Source organism: Folsomia candida, unplaced genomic scaffold, assembly GCF_002217175.1.
Source record: "Folsomia candida strain VU population unplaced genomic scaffold, ASM221717v1 Fcan01_Sc011, whole genome shotgun sequence".
Taxonomy (NCBI): domain Eukaryota; kingdom Metazoa; phylum Arthropoda; class Collembola; order Entomobryomorpha; family Isotomidae; genus Folsomia; species Folsomia candida.
The window spans coordinates 2,366,269-2,391,151 of record NW_019091203.1 but is presented as its reverse complement, the minus strand read 5'-3'; the positions used below and the strand labels follow the sequence as shown (position 1 = coordinate 2,391,151).

At 35.6% G+C, this 24,883-nt stretch overlaps 1 protein-coding gene and 2 long non-coding RNA genes across 3 annotated transcripts; 1 reads left to right on the top strand and 2 right to left on the bottom strand.

The window, feature by feature from the left end:
- Positions 1 to 3,692: 3,692 nt before the first annotated feature.
- Positions 3,693 to 4,863, bottom strand: LOC110855093. Its single transcript, XR_002548421.2, has 2 exons — positions 4,561 to 4,863; positions 3,693 to 4,068 (listed from the first exon to the last, which is right to left on the bottom strand). It is a non-coding gene; the product is annotated as an uncharacterized LOC110855093 (long non-coding RNA).
- A 13,736-nt stretch (positions 4,864 to 18,599) lies between these two features.
- LOC110854934 (CRAL-TRIO domain-containing protein T23G5.2) lies at positions 18,600 to 21,674 on the top strand. The gene is made up of 6 exons (XM_022103365.2): positions 18,600 to 19,189; positions 19,271 to 19,349; positions 19,921 to 19,964; positions 20,256 to 20,370; positions 20,876 to 21,166; positions 21,335 to 21,674. Exons 1-6 carry the CDS (start codon positions 19,067 to 19,069, stop codon positions 21,526 to 21,528), a joined length of 846 nt encoding a protein of 281 aa, XP_021959057.1. The 5' UTR covers positions 18,600 to 19,066; the 3' UTR covers positions 21,529 to 21,674.
- Positions 21,675 to 22,006: 332 nt separating this feature from the next.
- On the bottom strand, positions 22,007 to 22,652 carry LOC110854936. The gene is made up of 2 exons (XR_002548386.2): positions 22,512 to 22,652; positions 22,007 to 22,441 (listed from the first exon to the last, which is right to left on the bottom strand). It is a non-coding gene; the product is annotated as an uncharacterized LOC110854936 (long non-coding RNA).
- Positions 22,653 to 24,883: the final 2,231 nt, after the last annotated feature.

Below are 24,883 nucleotides of genomic sequence, written 5' to 3'. Positions count from 1 at the left end.
TCATTATAACTGCATAAGCCTTCCTGCTACTAATCCTAATGATTTCTATTATTACAACTCGCGATTCCATTATGAAAGCCATACATCCGAGTACTACAAGTTCCATACAAGCCACAAAAATATATTGCATTGCTGCTGCAGATACTTGTTGTGCTTCATTGAACTTAACATCGGCCCTTGCGTTTATCATCCTCCTTCTAAAATATCTGGAATTACTGGAATTAAAGTTATCAGCCGCAGTCATATATAGTTTTCCCATTTTATCTAAATCGTCCCACAGTTTTGTAAGCCCTGATTGTGCCAATTGTCCTATTCCGTGTTGAAGCGGCGACAATAAGAAATTTCGTGGCCCATCAGCAACACTGACACGTTCTAGGTTTATATCGTCAATGTTCCGTTTGCTTACCCATTTTCCTACCATTTCGCATTTATCAACTATCTGATTCAATTCTTTTTCTAAGTCCATTATAGCTAAGGGAGCAATTAAACGTTCACCGGTGATGTAACTATATGTGGCTGTCGCCGGTACATGCTTAGCGCGTTGATCTAATCTTCTTAAAGTATCGGCAAACTTTCCAATATTTGCAAGACGGAGCTGTAGGAAAATTTCATTTCCCAAACCTGACCCAAATAAATTACCGTCTTCATCACTCATAGCCACCTCCCTGATAATCGAAGAAGAGGTGACAATACTAATGTTAGATGAAAGGAGCTCCGAAGTCGTCCGTGGTACAGATGGCGATGTTTTTGCAGTTAATTGTGAATAAATATCTCCTTGATAAAAGTTATTTAAAAAGAAGCAACACACATACCAAAGCGTAACCCAGGGAAATAAAACGGATGCAGGCCTTGGCATAATTAGCCCATTTCCATTAGACTGACTCAATAAGGTGGACATAAGCCAGTAAATGTTGTTCAGTGCGGATTGAATTACATCCGTTTGAAATTCTTGTCTGTGCAGTTGAACTAGCACGAGCATTAGGAAACACGCAGTCCCAAGCAAGATCCATGTAAAAGGTTCAAATGATATATACAACGATTCAAAGCCAAGTGAAGTTGCTGCTGGATTAGTAATAATATGGAACCTGAACTTCGAAAACTGCATTGATAAACCAAAAAATTCATAATAACTACGAGATATCCAGTGATGAATTCTCCTCTCAGTTAGAATCGCATCAAAATAGATCTTTCCAAAATATTCTTGCCCTGGATTTTTGGCTTTCAATTTAGGAAAATAGTCTGCATCAAGCACTGTGAAGTTGTACTTGACGCTCATAATCCAGACAGAACAGGTAGTTAGCGAGTCACCGTTAATAAAGGATAACAGATTAGCCCCACACCGTTTTCGGGTCTGAATAGGCGTACTGTCCCACCTCTGCCAACCGGATATAAATAGAATAATTCCCGATCTGATATTACGACTGTTATACATTTCATTTATCTCAAGCAATTTCGCTAATGTGAGATGCTTTGAATTGATTACAACGGTGGATAGGCATGGCCAGCAGTAAATGGAAAGATAGTTAGGCTTGTTATAGTCAAACCGAACAATTATAGCGGTAAAGAATTTAGGAATATAATAGTCGCCAAGGTGGAAGTATGTGTTTAGAAAAATATAATCTGGACTCTCATGGGCTAGATCAATCCGCTCCACTAGCCTTATCAGCCTTCCCTGCACACTTGTTTCTCCCCATTTAACATTAACAATTGTAGCAATAACATTTCCTGATTTGGCAACGGGTTTGTGCAACTTGTCACTTAACAAATGCCTTTTTCTGATCAACATCGCGTGAGCGTACCGGCCAAACTGAAGTTCCCAACCCGGAATATAATCCCAAATTGTAGGCGTGTAAGGATTATTTGTTCGGATATCATTCTGCAGCTTTGCTTCTGCGTCTAAAGTTGGGGGAAAATTGGTTGTAAAAAATTGTAGGATACAGTTTTCGAAGAGGTTTGGTGTGTTCCATATATTTGCGGTGGTAAAAGGTCTGCAAAAGTTTATCACTAACAGAACCAACAATATGTTAATTTGGCTAGTTAATTTCACCATTATGAGATTTTTTATAAATTGTAGCATAAAAGTTTTAACAAAATTTTTTTGCTAGAATTACGGAGCCTCTATCGAGTACAAATCCTTTCTATGCAATAACAAGAGTAGTTGGATAGAATCTAGGTGGATATATATTTGTTATTCCTGTTCAACTATTTATGTAAATCCTCGCATCCTTACCCTCTTTAAAGTCCTTAACGTGTGCACAAATATCACAAATCTATGCATATGTATGTTGCGGTGGCTTTACGTAATTTTTTTAGAGTCACGAAAGAGCCGTCCTTGGTCAGTCTTACTTGCATAATTCAAAACCACTTCGCACCCCTGAGTCAAAACTTAAGGTGTGTGTAGAATTGTTTCCCCCCGCTAAAAACTTTTACCTCCAAGGACTTTTCGTCCAGATGTCGACAACAAATTCCGTGTGTCACGAACACACACAGTTATGTAATGCTTTAATAACCTAATAATTTTATGTAACCTTTGAAAGAGACAACACATCCTGAGAAAGGATATAAGCAAATACAGGGTGGTTAAAATGTCACGCCACAATGAAAAATTTTTCAATGGGAAAAGTCCCTAAATCTCCATTAGTTACAAGATTTGGGATTGAGATTTTTATAAATTTTTATCAAAACTGATGACAAAATTCTTAAAATGTTGCATTTTAGAGACAAAATTTCGGTAACTAATGGAAATTTATGGATTTTTCTCATCGAAAAATTTTCCATTGTAGCGTGACATTTTAACCACCCTGTATAATAAATTTGTCTCAATAAGTTAAAGTAGAGTAGACAAAAGTTATCACTGCCTGGGCTACTATTTTTTAAAGGGGGGAAGTTAGTCAATTTTTGCATATCCATATCAAATGGATGTACGTATGTAAATAGTATATGATGCAATCTGTCACATTTTTAGAAAGGGTGTCACCCATGTACAAATCAATCGCTTTGAATTTGGATGTCCGTCTTTCATTATTTACCACGATGGCAAAACAATTGCGGAATATGAATCTCTGCAGCTAAGGGCATGCTACGAATGAAAGTGGTCACAATCTTGTAATTGTGGGACGTCGTCATGTCCATAACATGCTTGTTTTTTATGAAGGGGGTCAATCTCGTTATGACACATCTTTCAATTAGAGTTTAGAACTCAAAGTCTTGCAAATAATAAATAATATTTCTTGAGAAAAGCTTCGTCATCTCTCTTCACTACTTTCACCGATCCCAGGAGGGCAGTTCCGCAAACTGATTTTTTGAAATCTGCATTTCCACGTTCCTCGTATCTGTCCAGTACTCAGTTAATTTTGTTCCAATGGATTCCTCCATTTGGAAAAAAATTGGGAGTGTTTTTTCGATCCCTGAAACAAAATTTTTCGTACGTTTTGGCAAAACCGTTTTGCGACTTCGTCGGAATTTTTTGCTCTCATTTTAGAACCAATAGAGATAACGGATTTTGGTTTAAGGATTCAGAAAGCTGATTAAATTCCGAATGAGACACAATAGGCTTGCAAAATTTAACATGACTCCTAAAACAATTAAGCGAGCGGGGCAAACTGCCACTTCCATTCGTAGCATGCCTTTACATGAAAACTTTTTAGCTTAAGATCAACCTGTTAATACATAAGCATGCAGGTGAATTTCTAAAGTTGAAAACTATTTATTTCACAATTGGCAAGCGCTACATAAATGTGTATTATTCCAGTCTTCAATTGTATATATTACTTTTTATTTAGTATATGTACTAATTTCTAGTTCACCCTTCACATGTAGCATCGCCTATAATAAAATAGCATATCCAGTGCTAAACGGACGTTAACAGTAATGGCATCGGCAATGTTCCGAAGTGCATTTCGAGCATGGCATCCCCATAGAAGCGCAGTCAGATTTGCAACCGTCTCCAGTGAGACCACCACACCAGGCCAACTTCCCTCCGTCACGTGCATGCAATTCTACGCCTTGAGAAGCCCTGCTTACTGATTGACCCAACACGGTCTCAGATCCGGCCGGGTTTCCGAGAACCTGTGTACAAAAAAAATTCGAAATTAAATATATTAAAATTACATCGAATTTACACCAAAAACACTTTTAAATACTGATCCTAAATCATTACACATACTCTCCGTCCGCGCAGGATTGAACTTTTACAGAAATTGAGAATTCTGAGAAAGTACGCTACTGACGGTCTCAGAAGAATTTAACTTATGCTGCCGGTGGAATTTGAGACTGAGAGTGGCATAGCTTCTCAGAATTATAAATTTTTATAAAATTTCAATCCTGCGTGGATGGAGAGTATGTGACCCTCCAAGCACTGGAAATAAAGAGCGTAACAATTCGTTCATATTCTGGCAACGAGAAATTTACAACTCAGAAATAAGCTACTTACTACCAACATAGTGAAAAATTAACACCAAGTCAATACTAAATATACCTGTATATTTTCCCCTACCAGATTTTTTAAAACAGTAATTGTACAGCAGATTGTCCAGATTTAAATAACTATTAAATACTTACCGAAGCAATCATGACAGCTGCACCGACCAGAAAAACGTGTAAATATTGCATGATGTACGAAAATTTCTGAAAATCTTTATTTTTGTTATTTTCCTGTTTCCGGCTGAAGTATCAAGTTATACTGAGTTATGAATTTTGTAACGGGAAGCCTTTTCATATCGGATTTTTAACCTAATCCTTTCCTTCGTATGTATATATGTATGTATGTAAATGCACAAAATTATTTAATTAAGGAAACATATTGATGTACAACTTTAATTGATGGTACGAAAACATGTTATGTTACAACAACGAATGTGTCACCAGACAAGATCATACAATTTCTGCGTCATGTGTGTGTAAATATGTATGTGCATAAGCACTTAATTTTTTATGTACAACTGCAACAAATTTACGTAAATATTTATGTTTATACATATTTACATATGTATGCACATACAGAAATTGTGATCAACATATGTATTTAATGCCAAACTTGGACGAACAGCTCAAATTATAAAATTTGAAATTGGCATTATAAATTTTATAATGTTTTAAGCACGGTATAGAATAAAAATTGTGTTTAAAGTTAAATATAATTATGCTTGCAATATGTATGAACACACATTAATAAGTATGTGTAAAGGTTACACCTTAATCCGTCCTTTTCCTGGAAATTAGATTTGACGAGTAAACAATTGCACACTGGAATTTGTAGTCTTTATTGATGCTTAAACTCGTTTCGCCAGTTATGTTTTAAAATTACGTACATATGTACTTGCAAATATACGAGGAAATTAATTTGCGGAAAATTTTACGTGTCATTTTCTACCGTCATAAGTTTAACAATAAGTACTTACATATATTTATGTATTCAGAATAGTTACCCACGTTACAAATATTGATAAGGATGCATGTTTATCGTGGTTGAGATCTGTACTTAATTTTAACTTACTTATACTGATATGGGGTAGCAAATGTTTCTGCATAATTCCGTAAATAAATATGCACACATGCAGGTATTTAAAATGCACGCACATATATGCACAGTGTCGGACACAATTGAGCGTTAAACAATTAAAGTCGAGGATAACAATGTCACCGAGCTGTCATTGGTTATTGCGTAAAGGTAACATTAGAGACGACTAAATAGGATTTATATTCATACTATTATCTTGATGCATATTGTTGGTAGTTTTCTTTATGCACAGACTTTCTAAAACATATAATTTTATTAATATATAATTTTATGCATATTAAATGTCCTAAACTTATGTGCTGAACTTCAGCACAATCAGGTGGACGCTCAATGGTGCCCCACTCTGACACTCTACCTGTGACGTATCCATTACGATTTCGCATCTTCGCTGCACAACATAGGTAGACATAAATTAGAAAATACACATTTGCAAATTAACAATTGCCAACTAAAGCCAGAGCGAGGCGACACTTTGTAAATGAATTTTCAAGACTGTTTCCGAACTGGTTAACTGTTCGCTCGTGCTAACAACTTTTATTGGTAGACTAATCGAATACTTTCCTGAAGTTCGTTTGAAAATAATTGACAACAGGACTGATTTTTTGACATGATTTCTTAGAATTTTGGATGCAAAAAACGCGGAAGAAAGACAAAACATGCAATATGTGCAAAATTATCTACATATTTATTTTAAATACATTTTCTCAAATGCTTACAAAATGCAGGTACCGATATGAGTTTGCAGCTGCACAATTTTAAAAATCCTAGTGGAAGATAGTACTAGTTTAATGTATGTATATAAAAAATATTTGCAAAGTTTTAATTTTATGAGCTCTGGACTTAAATCAAATAGTTGTGCACTCTAAATAAAAACGAGTAAAATTTGCTCAACGTTGGATAAAAAAGAGGATGACACAACCAAAAGGAAAAATTTATCCAACGTTGAGCAAGATTTGTCAAAAAGTGTGCAAAATTTTCCCAACGTGCGAAAAATAAGGTTGTGTCATCCTTTATACCAAACCTGGAGTAAATTTTACACTTCTTTATTAGAGCGTGCAAATGTTATTTAAAGCTTTAAGGAATACATTTATTAATTTATCATTAATACATTGCTGCATACATAGTGCTTAACACGTACAAACATATATAAGTGTGTATTATATGTAGTACATAATTAGTTAAGAATCAAAGAAATCATCAATATACAGATTAAATAATGCTCGAATATTTAAAAGCTCTGACCTCAACTTCTTTAAGGAATTACGCATATACCAGCGTATACACCTTGCAACATAAATAATCACACCATGAAACCAGGTTTTAAATTTCGTGATACCTAAACATGCCTCAAAATTTCCGCAATCAAAACTATCACCGATATACGAAAGCAAATCCCACAAATATAAAACCCCGTTGTGACCTTCGAACAGAAATCCAATCGCGAAACCGCCTCAACCTTTGCACCTGTCCAATTCGCATAGTGCCCCAGAAGCTTTATCGGTCTCCACAGGTTGTACACAACCTTCCAGTTTATCAGGATTCCAGATGATATAAGGACTTTGAGACGCTTCTCCACGTAATTACTTCTCACCGGGGGTATAACCCAACCTCTAGTTGTCGTAAAGAAATAGTCTCCATCTCCTTGGACGTATGTCACCTTTTGCTGATGATCGTTCAGAAAACTTGTAATTGCCGCGATATTCTCCTTTGTATCCATCAAGGCCACTTTTACAAGGCCACAAGTATTCAAACTATTTATCACCCCGTAACTGTCCTGCTCATCATATTCCACTGGTCGGATGGGGTAATCCAAGACAGAAGTTTTGATATCGTTCGGCGGTTTATTTGAGTTACCCGCTTGTGCAAAAGCCGCGGAATTTAAGTTTGATTTCACCGTGTTATATAAATTTTCTGCTACCTTCATATAGACAGATTTATATTTGCGGTAAGATAGTTCCCGCATTCTATCGCAACGAAACAAAATTTCAAGATAGAACACTCGATAGCGATAGTAATCAGAAGTAGGAACCCCATCTACATTAGTTCTCACCAGGAGATCAAAAGGCATCATGAGTCGAATCCCTTCCACATCCATCACCCTTTTCCAAGGTGATTCGTACACGGTAGGAAGGAACAATCATTTCCATGGTAAAACAAGTTTTGTACCAATTAACCAAAATCGTACCTATCAAAATTGTCCACAATGCAACTAGTGTACCCATTCCGAAATTTGGATACCCATTTTGCCTACATCTAGTGTCGTACATAGACAAACCCGAGTTCTCTAAGACTAGCCCAACAACTAGAAACAAACCGTCTGATGTATATCTTTTAAGCACTGAAGTTAAAATTAAGACCACTATGACGAAAGATATTCCCATACACACCCAAGTCGTCAGATCAATATAATATCAGATCTATATCGTTTAATGAGTTAAAAACTTTGGATCTGCGTAATCGTTACTCCAAATTCATTCTTTGTCTTACATATTCACCAATTATGGAACATTACCCAGGGAAAATAAGTGGCGAATGAATTTACATACCTAAGTCTCCAAATTTAGTCAATCATTTTATTTAAACATTTATGTCCATATCTTTTAAAATTTTAATACTATCCATCCTCATAAAGGTTAAAATTATCCCATTACGTCAACTTGGGGATTGCCGAAGTCCAATTATAAGTACGTATTTTTGTGTGAACTAGTCTTACGTGTAAGACTAAAGTATTGATATAATAAAGTCAAATTTGAAACAATGTAAAAAAGTCCATCGATGGAACAAATCATTAAAATTCCCCCTAAATATCGACGACAAATTCAGACGAGTATCACTCCCTCCATGAAAACGGTATCACTCTGACAGTGACACCCTTTTCATGCTCAAGTCCGCCCTGGCCGTTGTCATGTTAAATAATGAAACCATAACGTAACAAGTCAATGTCTTAAAATATCTTGGCTCGTTTGTGAACACGGTATTCAGAAATTCACAAGAAATATGTACATGCCCGTGCTCATACATTCGTAAAAAGAGAGACTTGTGTTCCAACTTAAAATATGGAACAAGCTTTCGTTACTGCACTCTAAATAAATAGGTTGAAGACACATCCTCACCCGTGGGGGAAACTGCTCCTTTCTGGATAATGATTGACAAGACGTTTTGTCACCTAGGGAAAATAAGTCAACCAAAATTTATGTACAGGGTGGTTTAAATGTCAGGTTACGATGGAAAATTTTTCAATGGGAAAAATTCTTAAATTTCCATTAGCTACGGATTTGGGATTGAGATTTTTATTAATTTTTATCAAAACTAATGGAAAACTGATGACAAAATTCTTAAAATATTGAATTTCAGAGGCAAAATTTCGGTAACTATTGGAGATTTGCGAATTTCTACCATTGAAAAATTTTCCATTGTAACCTGACATTTAAACCACCCTGTATGTATGTATGTATGTATGTATGCAGAAGCCCGTCATGCGGTACAAAAAAAATGAAAATTTTGATTATATTCCTGAATAAAATAATATTTTACGTTTAAGTTTTTCAATTTTATTAATATAAAGCGAAGTCTCCTCGTTTTGTTACATGAGTTATTCTCCCTTGCCGACCAAATATCTGCTTAATCCTGACCAAACAATGAGGCACTATAGTTTGATTTTCATTTTTTACAGGCAAAACTTGTGGCGGTTATATGGCGGTCTTATTTATTTAAATGAATGAGCAAACCATGGTCAATCATGATTTGTCTGAAAGTTATTTAGAGTATATTAGCTTGCTTCGTATTTACAGAACAATGTACGTTGATAAATATTTCAATCATTTATAAGTATGTATGTAACCTACATCAGAAATACCTGAGAATCTGATTTTGATATTATTCTGCTGAAGTATTCCGAATCGGTGTGTCCTCTTTCGCAAAGCCAATTCTTGCCAAAAGTTGTGAAATATTTCCCAGCAGACTATACTATTTATTTCCGATTTGCCGACATGATACGTGAAATTTTGATCTCCTACAATACCCGCCATTTTTACTACGCGGACAAATATTTTTCCACGTACTACAAATGGGATCGAGTAAAAAAGCGATTAGTTGCTTCTAATAAAACTCATATATGGGTTGTTCGTTTAACTGGAATGCTACATTTTGCTTACGTAACTGCACAATTGTGGACAATCTTACTCAATTCGTCGCACACCTTTCTGGAGAGATGGACCGGAGCATTGGTGTCATTAACGTATCTGTTCGAACTGGGATTTCGCGCTGAGTGGAAGGCAGACCCGCGGGTTCTCCAATTGGTTAATTGCGTCGTGCAAGGTCACACGCTAAATCATGGTAATTAAATAGAATGTGTTGGATAATGGTGATAATGTTCAAAACATGTACTCGAAATAATTCTAAATAGAGCTAAAACCAATCTCTACTTAATTTTTAAAATACTTTGCTAAGTTCACTCCGTACTTAATTTTAAAAAGAGCTAACAATGGACACTCACGACCTGTCGTTTGAGTCCAGGGTACCCACTATGTTTTTTAGAATCTACTAGGACCCCAGATAAAGTATTCATTCATATTTCCGTGTAAAACTCCGCCAAAATTGAATGTTTTTATTTTTGAAACCGCCATAACTTTTGAAATCCTGGACGGATTTTCAAAATTTTTGGCAAAAATCATGACAAAGAGTTCAACTTTCTTATTCCATGAAATTTTTTCTAAAATTATCGCTTCTAACTTTTCGCAAAATTTCGTAATTTTCTTCGAAATGGGGGTTCGTCGAAAAAATCCTAAAAATATTGCAAAAATTAGAAATTTTTTATTTTTATTTTTTTTGCCAAAAATTTCGACTTTCGTGGTCATTTTAAGCATAAAATTTTCAAAATCCGACATAAACTGCAAAAGTTATGAGGGTTTGAAGTTGGTCGAAAATGCAAATTTTTAAGTTTGGCGGCACGCCATGGCGCCAAATATGAGTTTTGCACGGAAATATGAATGGATCCTTCATCTGGGGTCCTAGTAGATTCTAAAAAACATAGTGGGTACCCTGGACTCAAACGACAGGTCGTGAGTGTCCCTTGTAAGTCCAATTTGGCTAGCTTGGATACCTACAGTCAATGGAACAAGTATTGGCAACACCCACACAAGCTAAATAAAATTGGCTATAACTTTAGCATGCATTATCAAATTAGCATGAAAATTTGTACGCATTTAGCAAATCCAATGTAGTGTTCGATTATAATCATGTTTCTGATTTAAATCTAGTAAACATAACACAATTCTGATTTTGACCTCAACGAATCAGATGCAAACCTGCAAAAAGTATTGGCAACATTTGGCCAAATTAATTACTCAAAACAATTTTCTTAACCATCTTCCACATTTCGTTACGGTAAGTTACAGTGTCGGACAGATGTCTACGTCCACATAGTCGCGTCAATTTCATTTTCAAATTGTCACTGAACTACTGAACCAATTTTCATCATTGATATATCAAATTCTCACAAATTTAACGTAATTTCATAAAACATATGAGTTATTTCTGAAAATTCTGGGAAAACTGAGAATCATAGTGCAGAGCGAGAGAGGATGAAATTTGAGCGGACAAAAGTCTACGTCCACTTCACTTTAATTGTCAACAACAAAAATCTCTCCAATTTATAAAATCAGGTAACTTAATAAATCTATCAATAACATATGCCGCATTAATTTTTAAATAATTTTCTTCCAGAAAAATATGATGGCGTCGACACGCAAGGAAATTCCTATCGCTATTCGAGATCTTGTCATTCAGGACTGGAAGGGTGGACAAAAAGGGGGCTGTCGCAGAGACAAATATGGACCAAGTATAAATTAGCAAGGACAACCATCCAGACAATCATTAAGAACTTTAAAGCTAATGGTTCAGTCCAAAACAAGGTCAGAAGTGGTCGAAAACCGATTTTGGCTCACCGAGAAGTACGCCACGTGCTCAACAAAGTCAACGTTACACCCTCACTTAGTGCTCCAAAGCTATCTACCGAGATCAAGGAGATGTTCGGCAAACAGGTTAGTCCTATGACCATCCAAAGAACACTGAATAAGGGAAATTTGAAATCCCACAGAGCAGTCCGGAAGCCTCTTATTGTACCGAGGAATGCAACCAAACGAGTGAAGTTTGCCAGAGACCACATTTCCAAGCCACAAACATTCTGGGACATATTTTATGGACTGACGAGTCAAAGTTCAATGTCTTTGGGTCAGATGGGCGTCGTAGAGTGTGGAGATATCCAAAAGAAGCTTTGAATCCAAAAAATCTCAACCCCACAGTTAAGCACGGCGGCGGGTCGGTAATGGTGTGGGGATGCATGGCTTCAAGTGGGGCAGGAAAAATGGAATTTGTTGACGGAATTATGGACCAATACAAGTACCAGGGAATACTTGACCGTAATATCCAGGAATCTGTTCGAAAACTTGGACTTGGACGACGATTTGCCTTCCAACAAGACAACGATCCGAAACACTCTGCCAAGTCCACCATGGAATACTTCAAGAAAAAAAAATTCCGAAGCTAGAATGGCCTCCCCAATCTCCAGACTTGAATCCCATTGAGCATCTGTGCAACCACATTGAAAGAGAAATAAGAAAACAATCTTTTTCAGGAATTCCGGGCCTTAAATCCAGAATTCGTGAAGTTTGGGAAACCATTTCTGAAGATGTGACCAAGAATTTGGTAAACTCAATGACTCGACGCCTTGAAGCCGTCCTTAAAGCGAACGGAGGCCCAACCAAATATTAAAAATTAATTGTTATAACATTCCTTATAAATTACAGTTTTTTTTGTATGTTTTCTCTGACTGGACGTTGACTTTTGTCCATCCAATTGTTTTCATTTTGAATTAAAATACATCTCTGGCCTAAAATAAATTTTTTAGCGGAAAACTAATAATGTGCTATGAAATTACGTTAAATTTGTGAGAATTTGATATATCAATGATGAAAATTGGTTCAGTAGTTCAGTGACAATTTGAAAATGAAATTGACGCGACTATGTGGACGTAGACATCTGTCCGACACTGTAATTAGGTGACAAAATATGAGGTTAGCTACATTGTAAGTCTACAGTTGTGTTGTCTGGAGCCAAAATGGCGACACCATATGAGCTGTATTTGGCGCGGCGAGAAATAATCATGTCTCTTTCACAAAAAAGCTTTACTATCGAAAAATCAAAGAGAAAACATACTTTTCCATATTTACTATTGAATAGGTAGCAAAGAAATATAAAATGACAATCTCAGTTTCTACTTTTCCATGATGCGGAAGAAAAAAGTCATCTACGCCCAAAACCTAAGGATGACTCAAGCAACGAACCACTAGAGAGCGGAAGATTTCAGCTTCCAAATCCATGTTAAATTGGAGTATCAACTGTAGGGTCAACATATCATACAATATGGTGATCAATCAAAAATTATGCCTTGGGGTTTCAGGCTCCAGAAGCCCGACCGACGCGAGAGTACCCAAAGCGAACCACCTCAATAAATCGAAATGGGCTAAACATCACCCTAAATAGAGTTCCGATCAATGAAAAAGGGCCTACTGGTCCGACATAGGCATATTTTACTTATTCGGAGCTCATTAATTGGTTCAAGTCTAGCGGATGCAATAAAAGGCTCAGAAATACTAAAACGTTCTTATGGCAGTTTAACACATAGGAGGATCGATTATAGTTTGGGGTTAAATGACCAGTTCTCGGCGTAGTTACCTGGTCACTATCGATGAAATCATGACCAGGAAGGTGTTGTCGATCATTCCAAACGATAATTTGAAATCATTTAACAAAAACCTGGCCTAGGAAAAAATTTCATATTCCAAAAATGCAGTGACCCCAAACATGTAGCAAAATTAACGATGCAAGTTTTTGGAGACCGAAAAGGTTAAGATTCTTTCGTTGGCTGCACAGTCTCCTGATGTGATTCTGATTGTCCGGGTTAAGAAAAGAGAGACCGATGGGAAACCACTAGTCGAAAAACGAGCTTGTCAAAAGTTTAAAAGAACTGTGGGCAGCCATATAAAAAATCGTTATATAAGAACTTGTCGAATAAATTCCACGACCTATTTCTGCTCTTATTGGGTCGAGGGGAGGTGCCACGCAATACTAGAAGCACTTTGTCGCAGTAAAATTGGCGTTTCGTTGCTCTATGATTTTTTAAGTTAGAGGGTGCCAATACTTTTTGTGGGTTAATTTCGCAAATTTTCCATCAAATTATTCAAAAACTGCGTTAATCTAATTTTAATCAGTAAAACATGATTATAATCGAAAACTACATTAGATTTGCTAAATGCGTACAAATTTTCATGCAAATTTGATAATGCATGCCAAAGTTATAGCCAATTTTATTTAGCTTGTGTGGGTGTTGCCAATACTTGTTCCATTGACTGTAGCTAATTTCAATGTGTCGTTTAGACATCCGTGGATTCCAGCAAGTACTTACGTACATATATTTAGCCACTAAATCACTTCCTGACTTTGAGCTTGGTTTTTAAACAATTAATACAATTGCATATATTTATTTACAGATACTATACATCCCAAGCATAACCCCACTTGGCGCATCCTATCAACCCTGTACAATCTAACAGCCATTGGATTTGTAGTTTATCCCATCGCCCTCGGAATCCTGTTGGCCTTCAAGCCGTGTCAGTTTCCCTTCCTGGGGTCATTTCTCCATCCGGGGGACGTGTGTCAAAGCAGGATTCAAACCTTATCTTGGGCTGTCTTATCCAAATGCAAATTCTGGTCTGGAATTACTTCCCGCTGTGTCCTAATAATCACGGACGTCGCCATAGTTTCGCACATCTATGCTATTGGAATCACCTACATATTTGTCGTCCTACTCCCAGGAAATCTATTCCTCTGGGAAGAATCGTGTCGCGCCTTTAGCGGGAAAAATACAAATTTGAAATTCTACAGAACCCTTCAAGTTCTCCAGTCGGTGTTAAATTCGTCCAACCGTTACCAAATTTTCCCCATGGTTGCATATTGCTTTCCGGCGGTGCAAATTTTAGATGCCTTTTTACTCATCAAATATTACGACACGATGGATTATTCCTTGTTTATGATTGTCATCGTCCAATATGTCCAATGTCTCTTTTGCATCGCAATGCTGTTCATGTGGTCAGCAAAAGTTTATGCAAATAGTTGCGCCTGGTTGGCAAAGCGGAAACGTAGCGTGAACAAAGGGGGCACATTTGAGCGGAAATTCCTTAGGGGACTGGTCCCCTTAAAGGTGTTGTTTGGCATGAGCTTTGTCGATGAACTGACGCCTTTAGTGATTGAGCAGTTTTGCGTGTTACAAACCATTAATTTGTTGTTACTCAGGTGAACATACTTTAGCATTAAGGTACCATTACATACTTAATGGTTTATACAGTCAGGTGCAAAACTTTGCGGTGAATTTTCTTTGTCGGCACGTGTATCGTCTGCCACTTCTTTCCCTTCATTGTCTCATAGCACCCCAAGTCTCATGTCTCACTTTTATATGAGGGCATTCCAGTTTTACCATATTGGTAGCAAGTTTTTACTGCATCTCTTTCGAACCATACGTACATGTTTAATAGCACTAATCGTGCAATTCTACACAAATCTATGTACTTGTAGCCAAACGAGGTTTCAAAGAGCACAACTGATTTTATTTACCTTGTAAATATATTAATTAGCTAACTAAATATATAGTTGTAATACATTCATCAGTCCTGAATAACCCATACATATTTACCCATATTTACCCATATTTACCCATTTACCCTCTTACATTATGTAAGTGTGAGATACATATAAATACAGGAAAATATTTATATTTACGAAAAATCTTCAAAATATGTGTGAAAATATGCAATATGTACGAAAACCTTAAAATATTTAAAATATGGAAAACTGTGTTTGAATTTTTCCGATAGTGTATAGATGTGATATCAGCATACGAAGTTTTAAGTACAATATGACTTGGCATGAACAACTTATAAATACATAAATACATATCCGCCGTCTGTTTATGACACGATAAGTTGATCTAAATGTAAGCTATTAATTAATTAATAAATTATACTTCAGGTACACCCAAGTTACGGTGATTTATATTCTCACAAGAACGACGGCATTATATCGGTGGAAAAATATTGTCAAGGTGTGCATCCATGTATGTATTTAACTAATGTGCCTACTTTTAATTAAAGTACCTGAATCTGACCAATGAATGATTTATAAATATTACCGAACTTGAAACCAGTCTAGGACACATTTGATAAAAAATACGGCTTACATAAATTAAAGAAAGGCCATTAATCTATGACAATAGTCATAATTACCTAGTTTATGCAAACCTGTTGAAAAACTTTTCCAACAAATTTTTAAAACGCAGCTCGAGCTTACCAATTAAAATATCATTCTTTCTTAAGTCGGTAAACGATTCGTCACTGTTCGATCTCAAAGCAACATAGATGAGTAGTTCACAAATTATTTTAATATTTTATGCATTTAACTACACTGTAAATAATCTGGTAATAAACATTACGCAAAGCACAAGTATATGTCTCTACCAAAGTTGTAATGATAAATTGGTACCGTGTGGATTACCGTGTGGTAATGGCTTGGTAATAAAGTTTTACCATCATGGTAACCAATTTTTACTATCTGGTAAAACATTATTACCAAATTTATTATTGAGAAATCATTACCTGCGTGACTTTACCGGATTGTTAAGAGTTTACATATTGATTTATACATGTAGTTATATGTTGATACCATTGTACCCTCTTAAAAATTACGTTACCCTTTTAAATAGGACCTGCGCTAAGAATTACGTATTAAGTAAACTATCCTAAACCTATTTACTTTATGCCCATACCAGCATTCAAGATGAGTTTACTTTTTAAAGGGGGGCATCATTTTTAAGAGTGCAATTCTGTAACATATCTAAATAAAAATATCGTCATCGCAGACATTTAATGTGGTCAGATCTAATAAAAGTACCTGAACCTGACCAACACAATATATTACGTAAGGTTCATCCAGTTTATGAAACATTTTATACAAAAAAGTACAGCTATTAGGGACGCTGTAAATGAGTACAAAAATGTTTCGTCGTGCATAATCACCAAAAGCTGGTCAATTAAGAGTACACTCGCTTCTTGAGAGGGTGCAAAAACCAGCCTTAGTAAACACCACGTATATTCAATATACGTGGGTGTTTTATTATTAATTTTCAAAAGGTATGTTCCGCACTGTTTCTCGCCAAAATTTTGATGAAAGAACAAACTTCAAATACATTTAGGAGGCTGTGATTTTTTTCAGTTCTGTAGGTTAACATTAACACTAGCAATAACCCATTAAAATTTACCTCGGAAATATGCCAAAATTTACGACTTCATATCACTATCATCCGAAAACCGTTTTCCCCTGATGTCTTTCTTTAAGTTTCGAAACGAATAATAATCACTAAGGGTCAAGTCTGAACTGCACGGGGTGTGGTTTGTGCAGGTAAAGCGATTTTCGTCTGCACTATCCCTCGCAAAAAGCCAGGTATGAGGAGGAGCGTTGTCGTCTAAAAAAAGGCCAACTCTATATTTTGACCCCACGTTTCTTTTCAACCGGAGGACGCAGCTCCTTCTGGGTACCTGCATACGCGGCCCCATTTATTGTAGTATTTACAGCAATAAATTTTATAAGGAGGGGACCTTTGATATCCTTGAAAATGGTCATCATCAATTTTTTGTCAGATTTTTGCACTTTTCAATTCTCGGGCGGTGGCAACCCCTCCTGCTTCCATTGAGGGAATTATTATTTGGTCACCGGGTCATAATAGTAAACCCAAGTACCATATGCAACTAATAAAATATTGAGCAGGTTCAAGTCTTCATTTAATAGGTTAAAATTGGCATTGCAAAAGTCGACTCGATCATGTTTTTGAGATGCCGAAAGCAATTTTCGTACCCAACGGACGGAATACATTTTCATACCTAAGTCTTCAGTTAACATGGAACAAATTGCTGGTTTTGGAACACCCATCTCATCTGCTAAATAGGACAGTTTCAATCGCGGATCTCTCATTATTGGTTCTTCTAGTTTCCGGAGCCTTTCTGTGGAAGAAACGGATTTTGAGCGTCCTGGCGACTTTTTGCCCGAGACCTCGTTTCGCCATCATTTAAAATTATTGACCCAATTGAATTTGTGTTTTGTGTTGGGCAGTTTTCATTGTACATTTTAAGCATTCAACCATAAATCTGCGACACGTATTGCCTATCCAGCATTAAAAATTAAATCACACTACGATATTTAATTTGCAAATCTAGCATTTTTTCCGTTGAGGTAAAGTTTGCCGATTTATTGCTAGTGTTGACGTTAACCTTAAGAACTGAAAAAAATCACAGCCTCCTAAATGTATTTGAAGTTTGTTATTTCATCAAAATTTTGGTGAGAAACAGTGCGGAACATACCTTTTGAAAATTAATAATAAAACACCTACGTATACTCAAAATATATTCAATTTAAAAGTTAGAGTGGAGTAGTTATTCATTATCCATTCATTCAAAATTTGAAAGAAATTACAAATTTATTGATTGTTGTTTATTGAATGTTTTATTGATGCACATATTTACTTTATCTTAAATACGCCAGATTTGATGGATTTCTTGTGCGACGCATAGCTTCAAAAAAGAATAATGAAAACAAATATTCATACATACATTTTTTATGAATATTAAACCAATAAATTCTCTTTCAATATTCATTCATTCAACAATTTTGAGAAAAAAAGTATTCTCCCACTATTTACGAATTTAGTGAATTGAGAATGAATAATGTATTCATTAAAATAAAGCAATGCTAGTATGCTGATAATCATTGAATGCAACTTAGAAACCCTGTCTAATGGAAAATATTTTGGGCGTGTTTGCTCTAAGACATTAAATCTCTTAATCTCAAGATCTGCATCGAATCTAAAAGTACCCAAACCTGACCAGCACAATGTGCATACTAAATGAACTTGATCCAGTTTATGTACGTCGTATTTTTATAAAAATGGAAGGATGTATAAAATGAAAGGGTTTTCGTCTTTAGTCGGATTAGATCCTCCAGTCCGGTACTTTTCATTACATGTAATTCCTAACAAGTCGCCCATATCTAGATTTACGATACGCCTCAGTAGCACACTTTTAAAATAACATACTTTCTGGAAATTTAGAACTTTGAACCAGATAAACTTATTTATTTACCGTAAAAGTCAAACTGGCACAAAAAACCCAGCTAGGACTTTCATAGAAAAATATCCACTTTTTACCATCGAGTTTTCCATAAAATACACAAGAAAGAATCTTTTTGTTTAAAGAAATTTTTATTTCAATATAATTAATTTATTGTGAATTTCGTCGTCAACGAAAAATAAAATACTACACAAAGAGATGTATGTATATACTTCATCGTTAATAGATTAATTGGGCCACTAGTTAGGCATTTTCCTCCAGTGATAAGTAATTACCTATATGCTTATTTAGATTTTAAATATTCCTCCGTTCAAACAAAATGGTTTCTACGAAATTGTTTTTCATCGTTTGCACGACACTATTAATTGTTTCACTCGTTGGGAAAGCTTTCTCCGTTGAAAATTTGAGTCTAACTCGAGCAGAGAAACAAAAATTGGATCAGGTATAAATTTTCATTTCAGAATGACGTAACGCATTTTTTAAAAGTGTTTATAATAATTATCCATTTCGCTTCGAATTTTAGTTTAAAGAAGCCATTTCGAAAATTACTTTTCCGGCTGAGTGGATGCAACAGGAATTGACTCTGGTTCGCTATCTGAGAGGTAAAGTTTATTTAAAATATGTAAATACTTTGGAATTGACCGTGTTTTGACTCAAATCAAAGTGTTGCAAGTTCGAATGCAAGCGGAATTTGAAGTCGAGGGCATAAGTTTCAAGAAAGTTTTCAATAATCATGGCATAAGTCCTGGTTCGGAGCATACATGTTCAAATGTTCAAAAAATATTTAATCATTCCAAGTTCATTCATTCAAAGCCTTGAAAGCAATATTTATTCCTTATTCACTCATTGATAAATTGTAAAAAAAATATTCATTAATTGTTTAACATTTACTCGTTATTCACCGTTCCTTCATTATTCATTTTATTCAAAATTCACAGTATTAGATGAATTTCTCAATTTTCCCTATGTATTAAGCATTGAATTAAAAATGCACGATGAAAAAATATTCATTTATTCAAAAATCAGAATAAAATATTCATTCAAATTTTGAATATTGAAATTGTTGAATGAATAATTTATTCATTCATCATTAAATGAATGAATGTGAACATGTATGGTTCGAAGTAAAAATGTATTTTCATTACTTATAATTAATTGATATTTATTTTATAGCTCGGGAATGGGACGTTCGGCGGGCGAAGAGTATGCTGCAAGAGGTAAGTATTCATGTAGATAATTACATAATTATAGGTGTGACACATGTAAATTTGAAAATTTTTTCTGCAAACACAAATCTTGTGCAGAATTCCGCAGAAAATTTTTCATTCGGGAAAATAATCCTGCTTATTTTGGAGAAATAACACACACAGTGCAAACTTTTTCAAGTTCAAATTTAACAAATAAAATTGAACCATTCGAAAAAATTGTTTCTGTAACTATCGTTTTCACCGAATATGTAATCTGAGTAGAATTAATTAAGTATTTAAATTAGATCTGTTTTCTTACAGACGGTCGCCTGGTGGGAGGAGAACAACATGAAAGACATTCAAAACGAGGATTGGACAGACGTTGAGAAAGACTACCCGCTTCACACCGACGGCGTCGATAAGCTTGGACAACCAGGTCAGGAATATTTTAAATAATAATGAGTATTCACATATTTGTTAACATCAAGCCAATCCATTGCATTTTAAAAATTAGATCAAACCCCATCCAGTTGGAAATCCTTGACCCTATGCATTTTTATGATTCATAGTATTTCGTCACATAATTCTATAATATAATTCAGTACAATCTCTTAATCAAATCTCTTAATTAGTTAAACATTGATAGCAAAACTTGCAAACAAAAAAATAGTCTTTTAACTGTTCTTTCAAACTAACATGATACATTTCGTTCGTTAGTTCATCAGATAACTAATTCCATAAATATATTGCTCTAAGATTGAACGATTTTCTAGCAAAATCAGTTCTCGGTTTCATACTGCTTCGATAATTAATTCGGGCTATTGCAGTTGAATAATGGTGAATTTCACATTGTTTTACAAATTTGTCGGCAAAAAACGTCAGAAAATAACAAAAACATGTGCACCAATTTAAATTTTACTCCCCTGATGTGTGATTTTTAGCAATTGTCTACGCCCTTGCGGAGTGGGATCTTCGCGGGGCAGCCGTCCAGGGCCGGATGAACCGCGTAATCCGCTGGTTCGTTAAAGGATATGATGACGTTCACACGAAATCATTTGAGTATCAAAAACTAGGCAAAACGAACGGAACCCAATGGAATGTGATCGCTGACATGGACAAACTCTCGCGCCAACAGCAGCTCTGCATCCAATGTCTCCGTTTTTACACGGAACTCGGCGTCTTATTGGAATCCCGCTATCCGGGAGCTATTAGCAAGATGTTCGCTATAAATTGTAAGCCAATACATTTAAAATTCTTAATTGCCTATTGTTGCTGTTACTTAGGGTAACAAATTTGTTACCACATCTTTTACAGTTCAATGGTGTAGTATAGGTTGATTAAAAGTGTAGATATTTATAAAATGTGCTGATATTGCAAGTAAACTTATACTTTTTTTCCAGCCCCTTCAATATTCCAAGTCATTCTCGGAGTGGTTAATCCCATTCTGTCAAAAAGTACTCTGAATGCTTTGAAAGTGCTCGGAACGAACAAGGAGGAATGGAGCAAAGTCGTCTACGCTCACTTTGAAAAAGACCAACTTCCTGAAAATTTGGGAGGAACGAGAAAATATGCGCCAGTGTGGAACGAGATATAAAAAATCATATGAATATTCGACTTAAGACCCAAACCCATAAAGTAACAGTTTCAGTGCTAACTACTTACAAATATTTTAATATCAATAAATCAGTCGGACTAATTGCTAACGAAATTAGATACACATACAGAACCGAAGCACTCAAATAAGCATGTAAATATGTTCTTACTATACCCAAAAACTAAATCCAAACTAAAATAAAATTAGGTATCTGCATGTATAGTAAATAAACAATCCTAGAATAAGGTATCACCAAGTGGCTACGACCGATTTTACCCAACGGTAGTAAGTTTATTACATTAGAACAACTTAAAAACAATGTTTTAAATATGTAAGTATCTATTTGTTTATATACCTTGTTAGCAACTTATTTCGGCAACAAATTGTTATCCTGATGGGTGACTTCGTACCTATGAACATACATATAAATATGTCTCGAATTTGGGAATTTGGAAATTTGTCTCAAAATTGGGAAAAGTTCTGATTGTAAGCTTTTATTGAATTTATTGTATAAATTTGTACAAAACTAATTATGTAGTTGAAAAGGCGGAGGTTTTTTCCAAATAATTATATGCATTGATATATGTACATAAGATGTAGACTATGAACTAGTAGAAAATTATGAATATAGGGACATTTTCCAATAAAAAATTTAGCATCCCGAATTTGAACAGACGCAATAGCACGGATGCGCAATACAACTGTAACACCGGTATCCGGACCAGTAGCAGTGATTACTGCATCCGGCGTGACTAAATCCCCCGCAGTACGTACATTTCGGAGCGATTGGGTTTTCTTGGAGAGAAATTATGGTCCCATCGTCAATGGCAACAGCTCGTTCTTGTCCATCTACCTTGGAATTTTCGTTTGGTTGGGCCGGGGCAAAATCCGAAGCTGAGCAGGTGGCCAAGCCCTTAATATACAAGGAAATTTAAATTTTGATGATGATCATCATAATTGTTTGAAATTATATCCTTACTTACCAAAGCCAAAATGAAAATTGAAGCCGTTTTGAATTGCATTGTAAATATTGTGTTTCTTTAAGTTGAAAACTGTTGTATTATTATGATTATGTTGGGGAAGTCGTGAAATGAAGTCTGATGAACTTGGAACGTCTCTGCGCATTTTTATACTAGCAGAATGCGTCGTCATTTGTTGACAGGGTATAATTTTTGTTTACAACATACATGTTCAGCGAGAACCGGACGTGACAATATCATCGTACGTATTTTATTGTATCGGGCAGTCAGCAACAGTCGAATCACGTGGCAAGCTCCCAAATAACAATTATAAATGAGGATAACTTATCACAAAGATAAGCCACCTCGCGCATCCTGGCACGTAATATTTAAGGTTGGCATGTGTGTATGTACATACATATGTTGATTGCTTACGGTTTCAACAGTTGTAATCAATTCATCATGAATCATCGCGTCACTGCGCCTCTTTGTACCTACGTACGCAGTTGATCACATTAATGTATATTTTTAACCAATGCATTACCCGTTATCACTTGTTGTTGATGCAGACACACAATTATGTTCTTGTTTACCTTTCGCTTATATAAACCAACTAAATAAGCAACAAACAACAACAATAACAGCCTTGTCACATCCGATATTCTCCGAATTAGTTTTTACCGATTTAATGGAAATTTGTTGTTGTAAACATCCCGTATCTCTATGTACGCAGTTAATAAATTATGTTGCAACTTGCCAGTATATAAACTTGCAGAGATCTATTCAATTCATCAGCTATTATTCAAACGCACAACTCAACTAAGCTCCAACAAGTATTGCGGCTTAAATAATACAACTAAATAGCAACCTCAGAAATATATTATTACTAAACAACAATGGAATTCAAAATGGTTTCAATTTTCCTCGTCGTCTTGGCCTTTGTAAGTACATACCTATGAACTAATTAAAAAAGCTGATCTTTATCAAAATTTATCAAAATTTAAATTTCCTTTTACGTATTAAGGGCCTAGCCACCTGCTCAGCTTCGGATTTTGCTCCCGCCCAACCAGACGAAAATTCCAAAGTAGATGGACAAGAACGAGCTGTTGCCACTGACGATGGGACCATAATTTCGCTCCAGGAAAACCCAATCGCTCCGAAGTGCACGTACTGTGGGGGTTTTAGCCACGCCGGATGCAGTAATCACTGCTACTGGTCCGGATACCGATGCTACAGCTGCATTGCGCATCCGTGTTATTGCGTTTGCTCAAATTCTGGATGCTAGATTACTACTGGAATATACGTCTTGATAAACAAGTATAATTTATTACGGGTTATTAATTTAAATCACATATTAATATAACTAATGTAATGTAGGTTTCCCACCTTTTACTATTTAATCATTTACAAGTTCATATAGCATATTTAATAAATCTCTAAATAAATCTCTAAATAAATCTCTTTTTGACTCAAGCCAGTGGTGCAGATGCGATTTTTCAGAATATCCCAATAGTTTCACCACGTATGATTTCATCGTAAACATTATAGAACAAATATTTTTAAAATTCCATCTAAATATGTCGAAGACGGTAAAGAAGGTAGTTGATCGTTGAATCAGTGAGAATAAGTTACCGCCAAGAAATTATGCATTCTGGACCACCATGCACACCAGTATCGCTTAACGTAAAAAAATTAGCTATACAATTGACATGATTGATGCAGTTGGTAGTCAACTCCCACGCCTTGCTCATACAAATGGAGACGTCTAAACACATATGTTCGTAATAATTTGCAAACTAGATTCTCATCATTCACTACTTATTCCCATTCAAACTCTCGATAAGAAAATACAAACCCCGGAATTTATACTTATGCAGAGTGAATTACGGAATTATTACGTTGCGGAATTATTACTGCTCCGGTCAGAATATGCAAATGCTCTGTTCTATTTACATACCCCATCTCCAGAGCTATGATTAACTAACAAGCTGATGATTTCTAGCATTGAAGATGAATATGTAAACGCTAGAACTTGGTATGTACATGTGGCCCTTGTGAGAAGTTAATTCCCACGGTATGCTCACAGTTGTTATGCAGATATGTGTGCAACACGTGGGAATGTACGTAGATATGTTATGCCAATATTATAAATGTGACCGTAATTTCCGCATAGATAATATTTTCATATAAACCTTGCGTTGCTTGTTTGCCGTTTTTATAAAAAAATTGTTTTTATAATCCAACGAATTAATTCAATATATCGTAAAACATTTCATAATAAGGAATCTCCACATTTCCAGGTTAGATAAGGAGTTCGTCTGTTATACGTATAGCTCCCCATCTGCATGGTTTAGTTGTTCATTTGACACTCATCCAGTTATACAAAACATCATGAA

Coding starts and splice junctions, on each gene's coding strand:
- LOC110854934 (XM_022103365.2), top strand. CDS start 19,067: ATGGTTTCTACGAAATTGTTTTTCATCGTTTGCACGACACTATTAATT. Junction 20,371..20,875: donor CGATAAGCTTGGACAACCAG/GTCAGGAATATT, acceptor TGTGATTTTTAG/CAATTGTCTACGCCCTTGCG. Junction 21,167..21,334: donor CAAGATGTTCGCTATAAATT/GTAAGCCAATAC, acceptor CTTTTTTTCCAG/CCCCTTCAATATTCCAAGTC.